The sequence below is a fragment of the Fistularia commersonii genome, chromosome 30 (assembly GCF_037954325.1).
Source record: "Fistularia commersonii isolate RoL2024-O1a breed Wild chromosome 30, RoL_Fcom_v1.0, whole genome shotgun sequence".
NCBI classification, from domain to species: Eukaryota; Metazoa; Chordata; class Actinopteri; order Syngnathiformes; family Fistulariidae; genus Fistularia; species Fistularia commersonii.
This window is the reverse complement of record NC_141313.1, coordinates 8,386,937-8,411,897: the sequence shown is the minus strand read 5'-3', so window position 1 is coordinate 8,411,897 and position 24,961 is coordinate 8,386,937. Positions and strand designations below refer to the sequence as shown.

The 24,961-nt window shown below is 44.3% G+C and overlaps 1 protein-coding gene across 3 annotated transcripts in view; it reads right to left on the bottom strand.

Moving 5' to 3' along the window:
• atp9b (ATPase phospholipid transporting 9B) overlaps positions 1–24,636 on the bottom strand; it is a 39,217-nt gene extending 14,581 nt beyond the window's left edge. For 2 of the 3 annotated variants that reach the window (XM_086177682.1, XM_086177681.1), the window contains exons 1-15: positions 24,528–24,636; positions 20,737–20,910; positions 18,111–18,261; positions 16,068–16,181; positions 15,657–15,765; positions 15,035–15,093; positions 14,580–14,631; positions 12,454–12,548; positions 11,425–11,505; positions 9,867–9,942; positions 8,632–8,708; positions 5,073–5,233; positions 4,815–4,957; positions 2,576–2,688; positions 464–697 (exon numbers count right to left, since the gene is read on the bottom strand). In XM_086177682.1, the coding sequence (XP_086033808.1) occupies positions 464–697; positions 2,576–2,688; positions 4,815–4,957; positions 5,073–5,233; positions 8,632–8,708; positions 9,867–9,942; positions 11,425–11,505; positions 12,454–12,548; positions 14,580–14,631; positions 15,035–15,093; positions 15,657–15,765; positions 16,068–16,181; positions 18,111–18,261; positions 20,737–20,910; positions 24,528–24,607 (1,719 nt within the window). In that variant the 5' untranslated portion in view covers positions 24,608–24,636. Of the gene's footprint in view, positions 1–463; positions 698–2,575; positions 2,689–4,814; positions 4,958–5,072; positions 5,234–8,631; positions 8,709–9,866; positions 9,943–11,424; positions 11,506–12,453; positions 12,549–14,579; positions 14,632–15,034; positions 15,094–15,656; positions 15,766–15,872; positions 15,939–16,067; positions 16,182–18,110; positions 18,262–20,736; positions 20,911–24,527 lie in introns of those variants that run through there. The other variant, XM_086177683.1, reaches the window with a different exon arrangement.
• Positions 24,637–24,961: the final 325 nt, after the last annotated feature.

Sequence of the window (24,961 nt, the reverse complement as noted above, 5' to 3'; positions counted from 1 at the left end):
TATGAATGCGGAGCCAAGGTCGAGATGTAAAACTCCGAGCAGCGCCTAGAGTCATAACCATCCCGCCCCCAAAAAACTCTAGGGTTACATGAGGGGAGCCCCCGATGACTTTGGGGACCTTTTCCTGCTACCCTCACTTCTCAGCAGTAAATTATCAGGGAGCAAATGTAGACAGTTAAATAGCTTAACCCCTACGGGGGGAGTTCGAGGCCTCAGACGTTCACTTCATCGACTAATTACTATAACAGACTGGGGTTCTATGGCGCCCCAGTACAACATCAGGAATCTGATCGGGGCTGTGAAAAGGGGGCGGAGCGTACTGTGGGGGGAAAAAAATTAATTCTATTTGACTAAGTCATAGCGACCAAGCACGAATGCTAACAGTGGCTAGTGATGTTTCAAATCTGCAGCACGTTTTAAAGTTGGGTCCTTTCTGAAGGGGTCATATGCAGCTCGCGGTTACCTCGTCTGGGCTGGACGCCTGGTAGGTGCGGTTCTTGTCGCTGAAGTCCCGGTCGGCTTCGGCCGACTCCGTCTCGCAGCCGTGGGACTCGTAGACGGGGGTGACGTTGTGACACAAGGCGATGGCCTTCACCGCCTCGTGGATGCGGCTGCTGACACTCTTGCGCACTTTGGGGCCGGATGCCTGGGGCTTCCTGGATGGCGTGGCGCCGCCAGCGCCCCCACCGGAAGTCCCCTGGAAAAAACGAATGTAAATTAAAATAAATGAATAACCACCGGAGGTCATGGAGCCAGGCGCAGTTTGGAAATCATTGATGTGTTTAAAAGAGCCGAGATGAACTGAAACCTGTGAGCTCATAATATATATATATTTCTCTACAACAATGACAGTTCTGTTCAACCTGCAATATTCTCTGAAAGGTGCTTTATGACTTAGACTTTGGTGATATGCCGGGTTAAAAGGCCCCTCTGTGCACGCGGCTGTTTTGACACCGAACCGTCACTTTAAAACTACGCGGTGAGCCGGCGGGCAGCCCACTGTGCCAGCTGCGTTTGACAAGCACTACACGCTCTAGTAGAGCATTTGATTTTGGCATATTATTAACCTTCAGCCATGCCAGGCAGGGGAGGAGGGCGGTGGGGGGAGGTTGTGGACACAAGTAAGGACACAAGATGACAACCTTCATCAAGGTTGATCGGCAGCTGATATTGCCGGGTTACACTGTCAAACAAGGAGGCAGGGGAGCGTGAGGTTTTGGAGCTGTTGCCCTGAAGCGGCTCCATCAGGTAACATAGGAGTGTGTTTCAACATGCTCACGATAAAAAGATAAAACGATTGATGATACAATGGCATCTTGATTTACAGCCAGATTTGCTGGATCTAAACCAGCAGGTTGCTTGATCTTGAAACAAACAGAGCAAACAGTATAAACGTGGTGCATCTAATGTGGCACAATTCATTACAAAAATAAAATGAATAAATAAGAAGTACATCAAACTGACATTCGATGATCATCACAGACAGGAGAGTCAATGAATTTCATTTAAAAATGAATTCCAAATAGACAACCTTATAATAGTTTGTGTTTCATTCATTGCTCATTCCTTATCTATACCGCTTATCCTTCACTCAGGGTTGCTGGGGTGCTGCACCGTATCCCATTGGTCATTGGGCGAGAGGCGGGGTTCGTCCTGAACCGGTCGCCAATCGATTGCCGGGCCAAATGTAGGGACATACAGCCGTTCACCCTCTCAGTCACGCGTTCCTCCAATCAGAAAGTTAGGGGTTCAATGCCCGGCTCCTCCTTTCTGCATGTTTGTGTGTCCATCCCAAGTTGCCCCCGATGGTCTGGTTAGCAACGGGCATAGCAACTCTGCTGCCAGTGGTGTGTGTGTGAATGCAATCTGATCTAAAGCGCTTTGGAACCGCAAGCTGTGAAAGTGCTCTATAAGCGAAGACCATTTATGAAGTTATTTGCTGTTCACACAGTTGCCTGACTGATATATTTGCTTGCTGTGCTATAACATTTTTTTCAAGATATATGTGTGTGTTTGTTTTAATGTTTAGAAAGTAACAAAAATCCTCTGGACGGACAAATAATTACGCGGCCCGGTTTTCAATGCGCTGTACTAAAAGGCCAGTCGTTTTTCATTAGCTAAGATTACACATCGGGGTGCGGGGCAGATGGTTTCCGTGCCGACCAGCTGTTTGGATTTGGCCGAGCGTGAACAATATCATTCTGTCAAGACCGCGGCCAGACCTGAGCCACCCAGTGAGCAAAACAAGTTGCTTACAGTATGGGGAGCTGCTCAGGGACACCGCGTGATGAATGAACAATATGGGCTTCTTTCCTGGAAGACTTGTCCTTAGCTGAATATAAAAAATTTATTATAATATCTACAGGAAGAGGCAGGAAAACAAATAGGACTGAAATATGGCATGTTTTTGGATTCCAAAGGATCCATTTCTATATTGAAAGGGACAGATTTTTTGTTTTGTCCGGTGTGACATTTCACAGCCTATATTTTATACCATTATAAATATTATGCTGAGAGCAGGAATTGATTTATTTATTTATTCGTTTTTAAATCAGGGAGCACCCGGGAAACTCACCTGCGCATAGGACTGGATGATGTGGCTCTGGATTTCATCCATGGTATCGGTTCCATATGACACGGTTCCCAAGTGAAGCCGCTTGAAGATCATTTCATTTTGCGTGAGCGTGCCTGCACAACAAGACCAGTTGTGACTAAGCTAACCAAAACATCATTGTATGTGAATCAGATATGTATGTGAAAGGCTGTTTATTTTTTAGCAGTTGACGTCTGTATACTGCAAGCAGCTAAAAACAACGTAGCCGCTAACATGCCAAAAACCTTGCACGAAAGCTTTAGTACACTATTCGTGATTTGTTAACATCTGTCAACATAGCGGTGAGCAGATAGCAACAGAATAATTATTTTGAGGGTTAGCTATTCCAGGAGACTGGCCGGCCAACGACGCCATTCTGTTTGCAAAGCAAACTTGGCATCCCAATAAATCACCATCGCAGTATACAGTTTACAGGAACACACACACACTTTGAAAGGAAAAAAAAAGATCATACAAAAAATCATACAAATATGTATCAAAGTTGTGGAAATATCATAAATGCCACAATAAAAACACTGCAAGAATACATTCGTAATTCACGTAATTCAATCACTGTCATTAAACACACAGACACACAGGCAGGCACGGCCTACAATAGATCATGTGTGCTATGACTGACCTCTCATTGACCTGATCTCATTACCAATATGGACTGCATGTCCTTCCTAACTAACAGAGAAAACACAACATTGCATACCAAAAAAAAAAAAGAGGTCAATGGTCTTATTTAATGGATGCTGGTAGCCGGAGTGTGTGCTGATAGAGCACAAAGCTGATTACAGGTCATCTTCCCCTCCTCCCCCCAAAAAAAAACAACATTAGAGCCAGAGGGTTAACCAATTCTAATGGATCGATTGTTCTTCTCTCTACGTACTTTAACTATCAACCGGGATAAATAGCCACTAAAGCCTAATCTATTCCTACCTAGATCAGCGGGATGAGACAAAGAGGCATGTTGGATCCTGTGAGAGTTTATCACTCTGACACCACGTTTAGCATTTGTAAAGAGCAACTATTTGTTATGAGAGTTGAGGCCGTGATAGTCGAATGAAAGTTGAAGGAGGCCTTAAGGCTGATTTATTCTCCTGCATTAAATGAACTCTGTAACTCGGGGCACACTTAACTTCCACTGCTCTGCATTGGGAGTGGACTTCCGGTGATACGAAACCCGACATTGGGAGTCCCAAACAGTAGCGTCATGTCATGTTTTTGAGCTTCCTCCAAGGCATTTCTATATTCACTAAATATCTTGAACTACAGGCCAGTCACATTGGTTGTTTACTAGTTATTAATTATTCTTCCCTCAAATTTCAAAAAATACACTGCTAATGCTGCCGCAAGAGACAAGCACGATGAGCTTCTACCACAAGGACAAGCATGGCCAGCTCTTTGCTAAGAAGTCTGAAACTAGGAATTGTCCTTGATCTCTCTTCAGAATGGAAATTAATTTGAGAATTGTCGGTAATAAAAACCCAAGCGTATCATATCTAACTCAATATGACATTTTCCTGTATAAGGAAACTTCTATATTATGAGGTGAGACACTTGATCTGTCTCAAATTCACCAATCGCAAACTGTATTTGAGTAGAGAAGAGTAAGATTCTTGTTTCATGTAGCTGCAATTTCCCCTCTGTTAGCAAGATTTTGCCCCCGTGGCTGCAGCTGCAGGTACTTCTAAACATGATTCACCCAAACACAGTGGCCCGAGCGAGAGAGCACACAATACATGCATGCACAATGGAACAGCAACAACAAGACCAAGTACCGTACGTAAACAGGGGCAAGGCGTGTTTTAAAGCTGGCATGTGTGACAATGTCCTCCGCAGGTGTCCTGTAGATTCAGGATAGTAAATACGCTGCCGGTGAAATGGCAGGAAATTCCACCGAACTTGTTTCTTTGTTTTCAAATGTTCCTGCTGCGATCGGGCTGTGAAACTGGGGGGCGGGGGTGGGGGGGGGGTTGCATTTTCGTGTGCCAACAGACCACTTACCTGCTTCGAAATCGGGGATTTATACATCTTTCACCACCGCTTCATGTCATGTTCACAAAGTCTGACATCTTGAATTAAACAATGTGAAAAACAGTGATCCACATCCACACAAAACTGTGTCCATGTTGGATTGCTAGAGAAAGAAAAAGCATATTTTGCCACAAGTGTTAGTGCAAACGCGATCTCCTCGCCGCGTCAGTACTCTCACCTGTTTTGTCCGTCAACAGGTAGACGAGCCGGCCCAGCTCCTCTGGGATGGTGCTGGTCCTCACGACTGTCCCCGGGATGTTTTCGTCTTTCATGATCATCCAGCCGTAGGCGCATTTCCCCATGTCCAGATTTATGCGCAAGCTACGCGAGAGGGAGAACGCATATGTGAGCGATATGAAAAAAAATACCAATATTGAATTGCATTGTGAAAATATATTTAGAGATGACGGCCGCAACCTGAAAAAGTCAGGGATACCTGATGGGGATGATGTAAGAGAAGAGCACCACGAATCGGAGGAGGTTGCGGATCCAGGGGCCCAAGAAACCCTGCAGTGCTACCATGACGACAGAAAGCGCCACCAGGGCCAGAAACAGAGCCTTTGTGAGACGATTCAGCTCCAGGTCCAGCAGTCCGACCTGTGAGAATGAGAAGGCGAGGAGTGAGAAAACTTTGAGGGCCAATCAGATGCATCTGATTGCTTGACAGGATACGTCAACTCCCTCCATGAAGCTGAAGTTGCGAGACATCGGAGCAGGAGAAGTATGATAATTGATGCTACAGCACAATACTGTATAACAGATAGTACTTAAACCATTGGGAGAGCATGCATATTCCATTTCTCATGGCAAACAGGCCAGAGGAGTTAATTTGCATTGCACTGTCTTGGGACGCTGGCCAAATACCTGCTAAGATTGTTGTCTAAACAAAAAATAAAACAAAGGACACACATGGACACGCGCCAGGATTTGTCATCTCAAATAGAGACACGAACCGGCCAGTGCCACTGCAATATGGCTTGTACAAGCCTTCCCTGCCCCCAAAAGTCTGATCAGACTTAGAAACAAGGGAGGGATATTTAGGCTGTTTTTAATTGAATTATCTGATTCATCGGGATGGTTTATTGAATAAGAATGAATTAGTTTTAATGACTGGGATTGAATGAGAGGGAGCCGACCATCTTTGTTTGGTATATTCACAAAATAAATTGGCGGCGGGGCGCATTCGGTGATTTAATCTTTGACTGACGTCTGCATTTCTGATGAAACACTGCCATAAAAATGACATTTATTTTTAGGATTTAATACAACACAGCTCAAAATGGTTACCTGATCTGGATTGAGAACCACCGGCTACTGGTGATCAAACAAATTGCCAAGTCCGAGCTTTGGCGGTCAATATTGCAAATTAGCTACAAAGCTACGAAAAACTGTTGCTGCAGCTTGATACCAACCTAAACATTCAGATTCCCATCAGCCTACATGCTACTTTGGAAAAAAAAAAAGAAATTGCCCGAATGGTAGCAGTGACTCAAATGAACATGCAAAGCAACGTGCCAAGTGGGCCAGAAACCATTAACAGCCAGTAATATGGATAGGTTGAGGAGGTAGAGTGGTCTCTCAGAAAATACAAATATATATATATATATAATAATAAGATATAACTGAGCTTAAAAAAAAACATTTTACAGGCACACATAATAAAGTTATGCATTGGATCCGCAGTTCGCTTTCAACACCCAGAGAAAACCCTGTGAGTTCCCCCATCTGTTGCACCAGCCTTGCAAAATGCAACACGGGAGTGAAAAGAAAGATATTCTTAGTGAGAATCTTTTATCATGCAAACTCTGTGTACAGCGTAAATACAGTTATTGGCCACATATTGGGGGGGGGCAAAGCATAAAAACGGCATTGTCGTGCTGAGGCATTGTCCTTGAATCCAAGGGGAGGTCGAAAGGTCTCAAAAACAGAAAAAAAAAGTGTTCGTATTGAGATGCTCTCTGGAAAGGAGAGACAAAAACGGGGTCAAAGTTGCCTTTTATTTTTCGAGAGCATCTCCCAGCCAATGGAACATGTGGGAAAAAGATGTCAAATAAAGAAGTGCCCTTCCCCTTTCTGGCAGCGCTCACAGCGCGGGCCTCGTACACAGAGGGCTTTCATCTGACGCACCACGCTTGCAAAAAAAAAAAAAAAAAACAAAAAAAAAAAAACGGCAGAACATAACATCTCTCCTCCCTCAAATAAAAGAACTGCTCTGAAAAGGAGGTGGGGAGGTGGTGATGGGGGGGGAGTGAGCTCATATAAAAAAAAAAAAAGCAGGAAAATTCCTCCACTGCCCCAAACCCCCGCCAAGCCCCGTTCCCCTGAGGACTGGGGAGAGCTGGGAGACCAGTGTGACTGATTTATCAGTCACTGTTAAAACTCCCAGCGGAGAGGAGCGCGGCGACGGCAAGGGTAAGGGGAGCGACCCACCCCGGCGCCTCACTACATGGTTCATGGTTGAGCTATTGAGAAAAATAGGGGGTTTGGGTGGATTAAAATGAAGAAAAATTAAGACAGAGAGCACAGGGCATGCCTGAAAGCAAAGGATCCCCTTCTGCTCGAACAATGGCCTCGGTCTAAATTTTTTTCCAAGCCTTGCTGAGATCAGATGAAGTCATTATTCATTCAGTCAAGGGGGGTGGGAGGGTATGTTGGGGTTGGGGGGGGGGACTCAATTACCTCAACCTAAAGATGCTATCAATGAATAAAAGTGCATATTTCACTCCATTCATCTCCCCGCCCATTAAAAGCGAAATGATTCGATCTGCCCGCACGGGTTTTGCATTTTAACGTGTGTGAAATCTGATGAATTGAAGCAAAAGGGGGCATGAATATTCATTTGCTTGGGGGCGGGGGGAAACAAGAGGAGCGAGGAGTCCAGTCTGTTGGTGGAGATTTTTTTTTTTAGAGTTTGTGACAAAGTCAGGAATATTCTCTGGAGCAGAGATCTTGAGATCTCTCTGGTTTGGCGTTGGAGTACGGGAACTTGGGAAACGCGCGAGTTCTTTTGTCCAACGGCATTGTTGGTACCCCCTCCGCTCAGACGGCAGGGTCTGTCGAACAGCAGCCGGACAAGAGTGACTCCCCATCCGACAATCCTGTCAGACTGATCAAGTGTGTCATCCCCCCGCTGGTGTCACGGGAGATTATATGAGGGCAAAACGTTCCCGCGACTTTGGCCGGACTTTCATCGACTACCTCGACAAATCTCCGGTCTCTATATTGGCACATCTGACATCATCCCCTTGACATATTGAATTCCTCTCAGCCGTCCAACTCATGGGCAAAAAGAACACCCCTCCTCCACAACCTGTTGCCTGGTCACATTGGAGCTGGTGACATAAAGACACCGGTGTCAAACCGTTCTGCGGCATTTAGAGCCAGGGTTGACCAGGTGAGTCCGGTCTGTGAAGAACGATCACCAAAAATATTATATTCACAATCAAATATTCTGCTCAGTCCAGGGAATTAAAATACTTAATTGGGGTCCTGTTAGACTGATTCTGCTGGGAGCATCACTTAGAAAATGATCAGTTAGATAACTCCCCTAATGGGCCAATTAGCTTTAACATTCCAGTCAAGCATTAGCCAGAAAGTAAAAAAAAAATTAATTAATTAAATAACACCTTGCCATAGTAACAGATTGGTAATTAAACAAAAAAGGAAAACTGCTGTAATGGTGGAACTATAATGTTCTTGTGATGGTAATAATCTGATCATTCTGACAGAAGGAAAATAAAGTGACCTTTATCGACAGAAGTTTTGGATTTGTGAAAAAGTCTTGGGAAGATCCGCGATATATCAAAAATTCTCTGGTTTCCAAGAATTCAGTGCATTTGGAACCGTGCACTTCGATATCACCACCACTATGAAATATACAAAAATGTATAGAGGAGAGGAGCTCAAATGTCCTGCAATATTTTTACATTTTATGTCTGCAGAATCACAAAAAAGGGGGAAAAAATACACAAAAAGAAGCAGCAGCTGGGATTCACCTTGTTTTTGGAATCGGTGGTATTCAGGACACTCCTGGTCTCTTTGCCGGTGTAGATCACCACCCCGATCACGGTGCCTGCCAAAGGGGTAGACAAGGAAAGTAATGATGCTCATTAACTACTACCTAACCCCCGCCATCTCACACACGCACACGTGGACACACATACACACACACACACACACACATACACACACTAATCTTGATCAAGTGAGACGAACTGCGAGACAGGAAACACAATAAGGCCGGGCAGTTTTGTCTTTTCGCCACTCCGGCCGACAGCTCGGTAGTTTTAATACGTTCCGACTCCAAGGAGGCCTTCAGACAGCTACGGCAGCTCATAAACCCCCGATCAATACGCTGCCATCTTTATTTCCCAATTCATTAAGGTGGCCTTATTACGAAAGATTAATGAGTCATTAATATTAAATGAGCTTAATGGGCGAGGAGAGACCCCCAGTAAACCTTAATGCAACCCCTCCAATTCCCAAACTATAAAAATGGCAAGGGAGATAAAAATGAGAGACAAGAAAAAAAAAAAGAACAGGGAGCGGGGCAGAGGGTGGGACGAGGGAGCCGCGTGACCCGAGGAGAGGAGTGATGAATTGCTCGTCCCGACTTCCAATTTTCAGAAATGTGACAAATGATGTGTGGCCCAGCATGCCGGAGCACTTCCAATTTGAACAGGAACGACGACTAATTCTCTTGTCACAGCTGGACCGGCGCCCGTAGACCGAGGCGGGAGCGTGGACGATCCGGGGCCCCGGTCGGACTGCCTGGGACGCTGAAGTGTCTGTCAAGGAGCAGCTCGCGGTGCGGCGGGGGGAGGCAATGGCATTCCCAGGCAAAGATGACGTAAGAGGTTGAAGTCAGACTTTTGTGTTGAGAGTGTGTGAGTCTGTTTGTTCTTCTGGTCAAGGTCAGGAGGGGGTGGCGGGAGAGGGGGGTGCCACCGCAGATCAATGGTATGGCCATCGCTGGGAGCGTCGCAAACACTCTCAACTGACACAACCCCTTTTCCCGCGGGGGAACCGGAGCGAGGGAGGATTACCTCAACCGGGTTCTTCCGATAAGCACTTAGCGGTATCAATTGGAACACCCTGCCGCTTCACTGGCACTGGTTCCTTCATGTGACGCGCAACGTCAGCGCAACGCGACACGGATATGCCGCCGGCAGCCAAAAGGAGATTTCGCGAGAACTCCGACGCAGGTGGAAATGCTTTTCCAAAATCGTACCTGACGCTACGACAGTGCTGGCCCAGAGAGTGTTTTCAATGCTCAAGCTCTCGTGGATTTGGGGGTCGGCGTCTTCCTATGAAAGAAAGAACAAAAAATAAATAAACCTCAAACAAACATGACAATAGGAAATGCTGATTTTTCTGGACGGCTGCTACTTTGCTCGAAAAACAGATCCGTCTTTCACATCGAGACGCGACTCAGAAGCTACTCTGATTCCATAATTTTGGAATTTGCAAATGCGAACACTGTGTTCTCTTTTTTCGAAGAATTTACTTAAAATAGAAAATGGCTCACACGGTTGAGCATTTGGAAATTATCTAAGCGATTAAATAACCTCTAATTAGAAATGTACTGCAGAGCGCTTAACTGGTTGATGGGCAGGAGAGCAGGACCAGTAAATCAAAACAATCGAATTGTTCCATCGAGGACGTCGGACATTAGATCAGGTAATGATTCCGACGGAGTCTTATTTCCGACGTGAATCAGAGAAAGCCCCTTTGCTTTTAGTTAAATAAGAGGGCTGTTCCGTCCGTTTCCACCAAGCACCTGACACGGCAGATACAGAAACTCTTTCTTTACTAACGCGTTCTCTAGATCCGGGGTGGCGATAGAGGGTCCTTTTAAAAAAAAAAAAAAAAAATCACGAAGGGGCACTTTGATGAAATTTCAGCGATAAATAAGCCCCTTGGGAGGGTCTCGTTTCAACCTCCTCCGTTTTACCCAGCTCTCTTAAATAAAGACAAATGCCAAAAATGGCCCTGAGTCAGGGGTGTGGAGTCGGAGGCTCCGGTTTCGGCTCAAATTGCCCGGCTGATATGATAATTATGATACCTAAGCACCCACATCCTGTCAATCCACTCAAACTCGGGCCAAGGGGCATGAAAAATAAATGGCGGCTTGCAGGACACTCGACCGCTCTGACATTGGCGGTGCGCTTAGCTGTTCATAACAGCACGGCCTTCAACTAAGCGTAGATCAATCTTGAGGCAAAGACAAGAAAGGGAAAAAAAAACAACTCAGAAATAGGTAAGTTCATTTGCTGAGAGTCTGTGGGAACCTTTTTTTTTTTCATCCGTCCCCCCCCTTCCTGCTCGGACTAAAAGCACACGCTATGCGAAAGGAAGGCCGCCGAGGATGAATGAGTGGAGGAAGTGCTCGCTCACTAAGCCTGGTGTGTGGCCAAGAGTGAAGACGGGCCACAAAGCCTCCCTTTGTAACGCGGCTCTCCTCTCTGTGGGGGCTGCGCTAATCTGCTATTAATAAAAAAAAAAAAAAAAAAAGAAGAAGAAGAAGAAAAAAAAATGGCTAAGCATCAAGAGAGACAGGGTAGATGGAGCGAACGCTAGAAGGACCTGCATGTGATGTAAGACGCAGGCCTGCCGGACACAACAACGGGCCCAGATGGACACACAAACCCTCATTGTTGCCACTTGTCAACGCACCACCGAGATACAACGCCCCCCTCCGCCTGTGTCAGCCGGGTTTCTAAAGACATTTCTGCATGCGTTTGAGATTTGCTCAACAGGCTCGTAAATGTGTCACCGAGCCACTATACCCTTGTGAAGTTTCCCTCGAAGCTGTGGATGTCCAGCTGAGGCCTCTGGGCGTAGACGTAGGCGCTGATGGAGAAGAGGTCCTAGGATGAGGAGAAATGATAGCACGTCATTCCTGGACGCATCATCTCTAAGGGGTTGAACATGTAAAACAGCCTTGCGTCACTGACTCCACTTACGTCTTCTTCTACCACACAGATGATACATGAATCTATTTTGTTTATTAAACTAAAATGTAACACTTACATTTTAGGACCTGGGTACATTTCCAGTTTGCTTTTGCACCTCCATCTTTTGTAAAAAGTTTGTTTTCCTTGTGAGATATTCCTTTCTAATTACAAATTTCTTTTCGCTGAGTCATGATTCACATGGAATTTCTCGCGAATTTTAAAAGTCTAACTGTCAATCACAACCTCTTTCAACCGGGACAGTAACCTCATATCTTCTCCCGAGGCCTACAATAAAGCTACTATTGAATCATTTCAGGTATTACAAAGTGGTCTTGAGGAAGACCAAAGAGAAGGTTTATGGACGTAGTGAGAGAGGATATGAAGGTAGTTGGTGTGAGAGAGGAGGATACAGAGAATAGGGTTAGATGGAGAAAGTTGACTCGCTGTGGCGACCCCTGAAGGGAAAAGCCGAAAGAAGAGGAAGAAGACAAAGTAACTATTAGCGCCGTTTTTAGTAGAAGTATGAATCATTCGTGTCTGTCCCTCCCAGCGCTCACACCCTCTTCTGTCTCTGTCCATCTCTCTCTCGCTATTTCTACCCCAACCGGTCGAGGCAGAAGGCCGTCGACATTTAACTGCGATCGGTACAAGGGTTCCGCCCGGTAAAAGGCAGTGATTTCTCACAGTGACACCAACTGTTTGATCGTTGAGGGGATGTTGAGTTTCTGTCAGTCATTTTTAAGAGTGCTGGTCTGGACCTGCTTTATTTGACTTGACATTTTCTGGTGATCCTGACACACTGAAAAATACACTGAAAAATCATATTGCGGTATTTGAATGTGCACTGGGACATGTCCGTACCCCCACCGCCGGAAGCCGCTGCGTGCAACCGACAGCAACTTTCAGTTTCCAGTCGGTTTCTCCGTCCAGCTGATCGGTTCTGATGAAACACGATCCTGAAAGGCCAGAGGAAAAAGCAGAGATAATTCCTATCTAATGACTCGGACAAAAAAAATAAAACCAAAATCAGATTACTACGTTCTATTTCGCGACTTTTGCGATGCATCGTTTCATAATTATCAATCTACAATATTAATAAACACAGAAAATACACACAGAAATTCCCCGTTCATATGATATAGCCACTTGTTATTTGTTTTGTTCTCTCTCCATTGTGCGATTCAGAAGTTCCCAGGCCCTTTTGGCGGTAGACTGGATTATTACGGGCCACCTGACGGGTCTGCGGCTGCCCGGCAACAGACTGTGATGGCCTGGGAGTTCTGACATTTTTATTTTTTTTCTTTCGGATCCAGAAATGACTCTCTCCGAAATCTGACGCTACAGAGGCTCTTCTGTTGAACGGTGCCACGGGAGTCAGCCTCCGCTCTCCGTGAGCATCGGGTCGCCCTCCGCTGCCCGTGACCCTGTCACCCCGCAGACATTATTCCCTCTTCTCTTGAACACTTTCGGCATGAGAACGAGAACAAACCACAATAGTATTAAATCTGAGGATTTTCAGACCGAGTGGTTTCGGGCGACACAATCTGGCCCTCATTCATGGGCTTTACACTTTCCCCGTATCCTACTTCCATCCCATCAACTTTGTGGACCAAACGTATTTTGGCAGGCCAATATATCTCACCTACGAGCAGGTGTCGCTGTAAAACAGATAATCAATGTCGTTCACCTTTCTCAGTGATCACGTGATGCCAGATCAGTAAGTAAGTATCAATTTCTAGCAAGGTGCAGGGAAGAAAAAAAAAAAACACGTCAGATCTACGACGCACATTGAACTCAAGCACATTATAAAATTAAGCAGCTTTCTTTTTAATCCGAATTACTCTCACTACTTTTAGATCATGTCTGATCTAATAATAAAGTATATATTAAGTTTAACTTCACTTTAAGTTGACCATTAAAAAACAGTATTTAAATTTGAAAAAGTTAAAAAACAGTATTTAAATTTGAAAAAGGCCTTTTACCTGTGACATTTTCACACCATTGTGAGGTCATGAGGGTTAACTTTATTCCAAAATTATTAAATATATTGACTAATTAGATTTAAACAAGAGCACTTAAAGCGTAGTTTTAACGGTTTTCGACATTCCTGGGGCTCGAAAGCTTGGATCTTCGCCATCCCATCCGAGCTATCACGCATTCATTGTGTACAAATGATGCGCTGTAATAAACAAGCGCGCTGAAATGTGCGGATCCTTCTGGATGACACGAAGCATCCGCGGACCAATGAACATTGAGCCGTCCTGACCCGCATTGATTGGAGGTAATATCACATATGAATCTGATGGATGAGAGCGAGTATTTGACGGAGAGGGCAAAGGTGGCGCTATAAAGCGTCCCCGGAGGGATTGCGGATGATGTAAAACATTAACGCAGGAGGAATGAATCATGCTTTCTTTCTGCTGCCGTGGCACTTCTGCTCCTCAATTCGCACCTTGGCGATGTATGTGCACACGCGTGTGTGTAACACCGTGTGTCAAAGACTCTGCAACTGAGTGAGGTGTGTTTATGCACGCACGTATAAAAGGCATAAAGACATCAACAACTCCCTGACAAGCATATCGGCACATCAGAGATTGATGGCGATGATGTCCTCCGAACATTTCCTTCGGATGCCCCCTGGAACCGGGGAGAGATCGGACGCAGCTCATTGATTAATTGGAATTTGCGCCATCAGTCACTTCAACAATGTGACATAAATCATATGAATCACGGGCCGCCTCCCTCGGATGAGGCTGAAGGACCAGAGGTGCGGCGAAGAGTCACATTTTTCACATAAACGACGCAGTCTGCCGAGGCGCCGCGCAAGTCAAACAAAGTTCAGTCGGACGGCGCTCGCTCACGTTCTCTCGTTTTTAAGCTTATCTGTTGAAAAAATGAACGGCGATATAGGGGGGGGGGTTTCGTGCCGATCAGCATTGTCCTGCCCCGCGGCGATACGGTTACATAGGCGCTTTCGCGACACTCACCGTTTTTCTCCGAGGTTCTCAGAAATATCATATCGGCAGGGATCCTCTGGTTCTGCGGGGGGGGAGAAAAGTGTAGAACGACGGTGTGTTACGGAGCATTAAGGCCAAAAGTCCTTTAAAATGTCCTTAATAATTAAATGAGGTCAATGGAATGACCAGGGGGATGAAGAAGAAAGAGCATTTAAATATTTTATGCCGCAAGTCAGCTGACTCAGCCTGTCACTCAGGAAAAAACTCTGATAAATTCTGTGGTGGAATTTTCAATATTGATTTAAAATGATGATTCAATGAAATGAAGATTGCGTGACTGCTACAAAGGGTGATGAAAATGTTTGAAAATTGTAAAAATTGTAACGCGAAAGTGCCAAGTCCACGTTAAAAGTGCCAGTCATCTCCGGAAATTGCAGGAAACCTTCCTCGAGTGAGCAATTGAGAGGAGGAGGGTGGAGCTTTACCTTCTCGACGATGACGAGGTCTCCGACTTGAATGTCTGAACTCTTCACCTGGATTTTACCTGAGGACACAAGCGGGTTACTTGCGGGACCCATATGAATAAGCAGTCACGTGACGCTGTCCCCGATTCCTGAGATGTGAGATCATTTCAAAACACCTGTCAAATAAAATGCCAGATGATGGGATAACTCCGCTTTCATCCCCGGTCTGAGACTATAACATTGCCACATTGCCCACGTGCCCCCCCCCCCCCCCCCCCTTTTCTATACAATCACGTGCGAGGGTGCGAAGGCTACATCCCCGGTATGGGTCACAGATATCACACGGGGGGATTCGCCGCGCATTTAACAAAGATCTTAGATCATAAGCTCTGGAGGAATAGAAAGAAGGAGACAGAGAGAGGGAGCGAGGGGGGAAAAAATCAATGCAATTACAGCGAGAAGAATGACTTCGGTTACAAGTGCAGGTCCCGCGGAGTGCCGTCCCTTAATTGCGCAGGGAGAGCTTGGCCCTAACACCCGAATATCCGTTATCATAATGTCAGCAAACAGTCGCAGCCAAGCGGGGGTATAGATATCACTTGTGCCCTCAATCCCCCCGACGCCCTCCTACAGCAACACCTACCGCGCAATGTCAGCTTGCTGTAAAGCTGAGAGTTCATCTCTTTGTCTCGCTGGTAGCGCCGAATCTCGTCCACGGCCTCGCGCACCATGGTGACGGTTAAGACGAACCCCTGCACAGTTGACGGGGGGAAAAAAAAAACTGTTCGCCACATTCTAAAACGCGTTTGTATCCGTTTATATCGATACATTCTAAGTCAAACATATGCAGCCGTCTTGCCTGGATCGGCGTCTTGACTACAACTAGCATTCGGCATCATGACACCTGATGCCGTGTGACTATCCCCTACAGTACAGACAGTTTAAGGTTAGAAGTTACAACCAAGTCCCGTGCCGTTGTAGGAAATGGATGACATGATAATATGAGGCAGTCAGAGGTCAAATGGTTGAAATATCAGGATATGTGTATATTTACCAGCGGAGCCCAGTAGGCGTACAGATATCCAATTTTCAGCGGCGGCACGAACTGGGAGCAGGCCACCACCAAGAAATACAGATTGAGGAAGAACTTGAACTGCTGGTAGAGAACCTGGAGGGGGAGGGGGGAGCAGAAGAGGCCGCAATAAGAAATGTTAAAGTGCTACGAAGTGACTTGGGAAATATGCTCGGAACAATAGAAAAAATTAAGGAAAAAAAAAAAAAAAAATCGAACACAGATTTCAAGCAGCCGAGGCTCGGCTCCAGGTGAGATGAGCCGCGGGGGTCCTTAAATCACACGCACCTTTGAGGGCCCGAGCTAATGGGCCATCCATCAGCGACAGGTTCTCGGTGTTCTATTAATCTAAGGTCAAATTTTGAATAACGTTTGCAATAATGAGAGCCTCGCATCTCGTAACAGATTATCAGAGACAATCGGATCAATGGGCGACGCTCTGGAGTTAATGAACGCCCCCCCTGACCTTTAGGGAAAAAAGCAAACTGCTAAACTCAATTTGTGTGTATTTAATAATTCAAAGTGGGAGAAGCGAACAACAGAGGCGTTTGGCTTACCATTAATGAGAATATCTATGTCTCTAACAGACAGTTGACATTTTATAGCTTTGGAAATAGGCAACCCTCTCCATTATGGAGCCCTTTGGCTTTTAATAAGTAACTGATTGATCTGTCCCCTGCCGTGCAAACCTTTGACTGGATCATAGAACAATTAACAATTACAGGAGGCCAAGTGAATACTAGTCAGCGGTGCTTCGGATCTACCTGAAACCATCTATATGTTTCGAAAAAGGGTACGAACGGCAGCCACGAGAACCATGAACCGCAAGATTGTGGGTCTTTCTGACTGATGTGACGTGTTCATAGTGCTGCTGAGGAACCACCTTCTTTTTGTGCGTGGGTGTGTGCACGCGTGTGGGTTGTCTCCACTCGTGTGAAGTCTAGGTACTTTCTGAGTCCAAAAAAAATGCCTGACTGACAAATTTGTCGATCACAGAGGCCCTGGCCATGAAACCGCAACGTCTAAAAAAAAAATGACTGAATGTGCACGCGGCTAATTTTGGCTTTCCATGGCATTGCAGGTACACAACTACCATCTGCGTCCCTCGACAGCGAACGGAAAAAAAAAAAATCTACCCAATTCAGATGTTAAGAGTCCCCAAGACCCATTTGTCATGTCAGGAAACTTTTTTTAAAGGTTGCTGTCAGTTTCTTTGATGTAAATAAATCTGTGTCCTTTGATTCACACTGTTGTCAAGTGGGTAGCTCCTCTAAAAAAAAAACACCCGAGAGCTCTGGTCAGAAACTGCTTTTAAGCGGCTTTTCTCACAATTTTCCTACTCCTACTCCAAGGTGCTTTCCATGGGAACTATGTGACGTAGGTGCTTGTTGGCTGGTGGAATTCAGAAGCTCCGCCCATTACCAGATACTTCTTGCAAACTGCTATTTTTAAAAAGCTATTGCGGTCATCGGTCAACTGATTTCTCTGACAAAATGGACAGAACTAGCGAGAAATAGACTCACGAAGAGGTGACAAGCCCTCCTGGCCAACTACACCACAGAGAGGGTTTCTTGTGCTAGCAGTGGAACATAATCATTTTCCCCCAAATAAGTGCAGCGTTAGCTAGCGACAGGGTTCTTTGAAGCAGCAAAGGGAGGAAATAAAAACACTTTAACCCATCTGATAGTTGATTATTATTCCCGCCGTGCAGAACGTGAATGCTGTGGCAACTTGACTCTCCATGTTGTCTGTTGGCTTGTTTTTGAGCGTGGATCTTAAGGTGCGCCCCTCGCAACTTACTGCTTGTAGGAATGCAAAACTAAAAGGTTCCCCTGGAAAAGGAGGGTAGTCCCTGGAACCAAATTCAAGCCGGACAGTCCTTAGAATGGTTCTGTCCGTAAGAGGCTAAAGAATCAATGAAAACTTGGAAACATGGACGCATGTTGGACGCAACAGCATAGTTTGAGATAAAGGAAAACCCATGGCAAGATGCAGGTCTGTGACACTCTTGGGAATCCAACTCACCCCTGGCACAAAGGTGAGGATGTTGTACTTTTGGTTTTTGATGGCATTCTTGGGGTACCTCTCCTCACATTTCTCCGGTCGGCCGAGCCAAACCGTCCTGGCCCGCAGCTCCTTCTTCCTCCGACACGTGCGGGTCAAGCACTCACAGCAGCTGAGACGGGGAAAGAGGGGGAAACTAAAGTTGTCGAGGGTGAATTTTGTAAACTCGAGCACTCCTAAACATACATCTGTGTTTGCTCTGTGCCTCGACACGGAACCGAGAAACCAACCGATTCATGACAGATACTGACAGAGGAATTCAAAATGTTATTTTATTATCTGAACAGCAGAGTCAAGAAATACAGTGGTTCCTTAAGAAACAAATTTAATTTGTTCCAGAAGTGGGTTCGTATGTTGATTTTTTTTGTATCATAAATGAATTTTGCCAATTTAAAAAATACAATTTTTCCATGTCGCCGTGTATAGATGTCCGGTTTTGCGAGATAATAGTAATGCCCTTGGAAGGCTTCATAGTCTCTATAGATACATGGAATGACATACCTTCTTGATCCCCATAGGGGGAATTCTTACTTCATATTGTGGTTGCACTGCTATTATACTGACGTGCGGTATCGGTCACACCACACCACAAAAGTGGTGTATATGTAATTTCCGATTTTTCAGTCATTCTGGTTCATTCAGTGAAGGAAAAAAAATAGCCCTTAATGTCACAATTTTTTTTTAAGAAATTCAGCCAAAAAAAAAACTCCATTAGACCACCAAACTTTCAGTGATCTGAATACTGCCGTGCGAGAATTTGAGAAACATGTCGCAAGTGGGAAAATCCAAAAAAAAAGCACCTGACACACCAGACAGAGAATGGGTCGGAGGGCGGGTTATTCTTTTGTGTTATTTATACCCCATAAACACAACGCAGCATTTTCACCACCCCTGCCCCCGTTCAGTGTCCTCGGCCTCATTTGAATACGGCAGACAAAGAGTTGGAGTTATTTACATGTGAATGCCGGTGTTGTCATCCACCTCTGATGCAAATGCACGACGGAGAACTCTCGTTTCCTCGCGCGTGAGACGATCTTAAAGGGTTCGTGTCTTTCTGGGGAGGGGTTCCTCACTGCGTGTCTGAATGGCTGCTCCTTTAAGAGATGGATAAGCCCGCAAATCTCTGGAAGTTGTCGTGCTCAACAACACGGGCCAAAAACCGCGAAGCATTAACATGCAGCTCTCTCCGTTTCCTTCGGTCGATAACTTGCGTTATCATTCTCTCGGTCTTTGTTAAAAAAAATCCGCAGGAGAGAACAGATTTATGCGTTTTTGAAAGTATTTGACTTACTGTCACCTTGCTAATTGCCACACCGTGGCTTATCCAGCGCATCACCGCGCAATCGCAAACATTGTAAATTATGATCAAAGCTGTTTTGGTGAGAGCGTGACCTAACCCGGGGCACCTGGGGGGTCGGGGAGGGTGTGTGTATACCGTCATGCTGATCGACTTGGCCTTTCCACTTTTTAAGCAAGTTGGCAAAACATAAAGCTAAATAAATCAACTTTAGTAGAAAAAAAAAACTCTTGTTTGTATTGGCCTCGATGTGCTCTGCCGTCGTGCCCCTCCTCCCCCCTTCCCTGTCCAGATTCATAAGAGAGATTATTTGAGCAAATGAATGCTATTTAAATAATATGCCATTTGAACAGTCGGGGCTTATTCGGTGTGAATTATTTGTGTTTTATAATCCCGCGCAAAGCACACATTAAAATTACTGGAAAGCATCAAACTGGTCAGCTGTGAAAAATCCGATTTGTTCATTAGTGGGGGTTCGGGAAAAGGGGAGGAGGGGTCGGGGGGATCAATACGCTGCTTTTTCAGTGGGAGATGCAGCACTGAAACCAAAGTGTTGCTATTAAATATGTATATTTTACACATTAAAAAATGTCCAACATTTGCTTTCATGTGTTGTGCCTTGATTCTGAGCAATACACATTATTATATGATATAAAGCAGGGTAGACAGAGAGGGGAATCTTCAGGGGGGTGAAGGCTGTCAAATTAATAATTACCTGGATAAACCGCGCTGCTTTGTTTGGGGAAAATCTTTTTTTTTTTTTTTTTTTTTGGATCGACGATGCGCGGCGAGGAACTCGACCAAAAACACGCCCTTATCCTCTCTTTGCACTTCATGCACAGCTGCCGGTGCGTTCGAAATCCAAACTGATCATCGTAGGCACACCGACTAATAATATGCACGACTTGCACGCCGGTGGAATGACAACAGCTCGCTTTCAAGAGTGACTGAATGTCGAAAAGAAAAAATCTCAGACGCATCTACGTTACTGAATAAAGACCAGACATAGTAGATGTGAATAAATAAATAAATAAATAAAACACTTTGTATTTAAAAAATGTTCACTGAAATAATCTGGACTGGAAAGTATTTCCGCTATTCCAAACTTTATTTTTCCGCCATAAATATAAATACACTGATAGCCAGACACCCGTTTGGCAAACGTAATAAGTGTGTTCCCTTTCAGCAACATTTCCAATTTTATCCCGATGCTTTTGAACAGCATCACAACTTTCTTGGTGCTTAGTCATTGAACACCTCCTGAAAAACAGTGCAACGACCTTCCAGTACCTTCCACAGAGGACCCTCCATCCTCCGAGGAGGAACCAGCCGAGGCCCCTGCGCCTGTGGATGACTCGGGCCCGGGCCAGCGTGTGGTAGTCACTCTCGTCGTTCTCGAAGGCCTCCTCAGACATCATCAGGGGCATCTCGTCCAGGCTAGAAGCCTCATCCTCTACAGAGTATCTGTGAGGGGAACGCAAGAGTAAAACCTCTGTGTGGTTTAGGAGTATATTATATAAAGCAAACAGTAGCACTATTTGAAAAATAAGAACACTGCTTTTTCTTTTTTTTCAATTGTGATACTTAGTCTGCACCTTTATCTGCATCATGTTTACCATGATATCTGTGCTGAACATTTTAAAATCAGAAAACCACATTTCCTTTCAGCTGCCTTTTTATTTTGCAAAACTTTTCATGTATTGTGAAAAACTGTAGCGACCGTGATCAGAGAACAGCGGTTGTGTCTGGATAAAAACCTAAAATTCACAATTCACTTTTTTGTAGTCATGGCATTGCTTTGTTGTCACACGTGAGTATTGATCTCAAAAACTCAATAAATACAGAAACTAAAAAATAAACAAACATTATGCAGGGACTCACTATAAAATGATTACAGCATCGTGAGCACAAGGGAATTCCAAGATGTTGCTTTGTATGGTCAGACACTTTGGATCAAGTTCAAAAACAGCTTCTATCTTTTTCTTACACCGAAGTCACAAATTACCATTTCTTTTATAGGGAGACCAAATGTGACCTTTCTTCTTAAAACGAAAAAAAAAAAAAAAAAACTCATGCTGACTGTAAGTTTTACTCATCTGACCCAACTAAACAGAATTTAGACCAGAGCATTGCGCAAAATTGGCTCTGCAGAAAAGATAGCATAGTTTTCATGACAGCGAACAATCCCAGTTGCAATGAATCCCCAATTCCTGAGTCACTGTTTCCCCGCACCTCACTCTCCCCTTATGCTTGAATTCAACAGTGTGTCATTGAGAAGTTAAGCTGTCCTTGTGATAAACAACTCCCAATGGCCGATTGTCCCTTCTTTTTTTTTTTTAAACTGAACTAAACGGGATCACAAGAGTCGGTGGCAACTTGCATCTCGTAAAAAGGGCCGCAAGTGTTGCCGGATTGTTTAAAAAAAAAGTTAAGAGAGGTTGGCTTAAATAGCAGATTTGAGCAAAGTTAATGTTTTTCAGAGTGCCTTTTCCGCTCCCGTGAGATCCTTTCAAGACGCGATCATTTTAGTTGGAAAACCTCCTTCTGTGTGTTGATTTCGTTCTCACTGCACAAAATGTGCGACATCTGTTCGACAACATAATGGAATAAAACCAGTTTGAGTTGCCCGCTAAGGCCTTTCATCAGCCACTGAAAACACACCCCATTCACATTTTTAAAGACACGCTGGAAAGACTCTTGAGGGGCACATAATGTCTTATTCTTCGCTCTGTAGAATGGTGACCGTGGGGAAAAGGCTTCTATGGGCTCAAAAAACGATAGCTCGTAGGAATCTAAGCAACAAGTGCACTCATAACACGGAGAGGAGGAGACTGGGGGACTTCCAAAATACACAAAAAAAAAACACATTGGTGCCTTGCATCAACATATATCCATCCTGCAGTCACTCAATTTGAAATTGAAAATCTAAATAATAAATATGTCTGCTCCTGGGATTATATTACCTTTAAAGGCCAAGATATATATATATATATATATATATATATATATATTCATTCAAAGCTAAATGTGACAAGTTTGTAGAATAAAGTGAGTACTGGGAGCTGAAGGTGATATCTACATTGCTAGGCAAATCAAATCCAGCAACTCAATGTGGCCTCCTGTCACAGGGGAAGCTCAGCTATTTCACCTTCACGCTGAATCGTTTTTTTATTCCTCCCTGGATCATGTAAAAAATTGAAAAAATTTTCTTTGTGTCTCATTGTTTATACTCCTTTCCCCGTACGATCTTTTTTTTACAACAGATTATGTTTTATTTCTTTATTTTCAAGTAATTCAGGTAAGTGAGGACACTGGCTACGGCAATCCGCATTTAGCTTCACTATTTTTTAATCATTATGCAGCTACAGTTAATTGTTACTGGGTATTAACACGGACTTAACAACTCCGCCGTCTGCTTTTCCTACAATGTGCTGATTATATGAATCGCATGAATCACGCACTGAGAAAGCTACTTTAGCACATTTCTTCTGAATTCAGATCACTCCAGATTCTTCACTAAAAAGGAAGACAGGTTTTTGTAAACACTGAGATGAAAGAAACTGTCACAGTGCACCTCAAAATTTTGCTGGTACATACTTCTATGTTGTATTTTCCACTGACTCAACGCACAACTGTGTAGCAATGTTAAGTGATTGATAACGGGAGTTGTATGTGCGCTGCATTTTGCCCACATGTGAGTAAACATTTGACTGTATGATGAGCAGTACTTTCCACGGCATTTCCAATGTATTAGTAAATACCATTCAGAGGAAACACATTTATTTGGCTTTATTTGTAAAGAAAAAAAAAGTCTCAGCTATACCCACACAAAGTGTAGTCATATTAGTGAGTTAATGTTTTAGCGGGATTATGAGTACCTTTACACTAAATGTAGCCATTTTATAAACTCCAAAATATGGTGTGGCATAATTGTTTTTTTTTTTTTGTAAAAAAATCATGATTCTTAATTACTCATCTACCGTGAGTATGTTGACTGGGGAAAAATAATTACATGGCATCTATTAACCTAGCAATATTTGGCTACTTCACATCACCACCGGACAGTGTCTAAAAGGGTGGAAAAGTATATTGGATTATGACACAAACAAAAGACAGCAGAGGCGTAATTAGGTTACAATTAGATTTTAAGAAATTGAAAAAAAATGGAATAAAAACAAATGTTCTTAACACTGTCTGCTCTGGAAAGAAATGCTGCCTGCCAATGCAGCATCGCTGCTTTCAATGTCAAAGCAAAACGCTGCAGGCCAGCATGCACTATGAGTTCATACCCGACTGGGGTAAAAATTGACTGTCACATGAATTGTTGTGATTTAGAGCAGGGGAGAAGAAAACAATTGGCAGGAGTGTTGCCCCAATATCGGAAGATTAAATGCGATTTTGGCAGAGGAGAGGATGGGGATAAAGGAGGGGCTAAAGCTTGAGAACAGACTGGAGCATGCAAACCAAAGTGTGATAGATCTGTACAAGGTGGGACAAGAGTCACGCACGAGTTTGAGCTTCATCCGTTGATATTTATGTGAAATTGGAAACAATTGCAGCCTCCTTAATCCGGTGTGCAATTCCCCTCTGCAGAAGTACTTTTATAGTTAAGTGTGTTGGCATGTGACGAACTTAGATAAGACATAAACTATCATGTGATCTTGAATGATGCCGGGGATGAGGACACACCGAATCCCGGCCAACAGACATCTGCAAATGTTTTTCTGGAATAAAACCCACTATAATTATAACCATGCGTTAGCCACGATCGTAACAACTGATTATCTTTGAGTAATAATAGAGACGAGAGAACAAATCCGGAATCTGTCAAAATTCCATGATGTGATGGAACTGTCAACAGCGGTGCTAGCAACACAAGCTAACACCCGCGACCCGTCAACACACAAACACACACACACACACACACACACACACACACACACACACACACACACACACACACACACACACACACACACTCACGCTGGTCGCAAGTGAGGCAGCGGAACGTAGACAGACGTGACAGCCAATCGTTTCTTCGACAAACACCCAAAGAAAGAAACTCGACGAGTTCCCCGTACCTTGAAAGTCTGGCGGAGTTGTATTTCGGGATTCTCTTCGAGTTCTTCCGCATCAGGTCTAACGGGATGCTGTCAGCCATCTTGGCTGACTGCACAGGGTGTGACGTCACGGTAACGTACACGCAGACGCTCAATGTTGCGTTCACTTGCTACGTAAAAAAGTAGGATTCCACAAAGACTAACGCAGATGTTCCGACTTTAGTTTTGAACGCTGGGAAAGCTGTCATCAACAACTGGGCACAAATTGTGCATTTCATTGTTTGTCGTGCACAATTTGTTTATACTTTCTGTCTTTTATAGTAACCGAATCACTCATCAAGCCTCGTGATTTTGAAATATTCCGTACATACTCTTGACAATCCTCTTTTCGTTGAGCTAGTGGACGTATCACAAGTTATCGTTAATCGTTTGGTCTACGTCGTCTTTCATATATA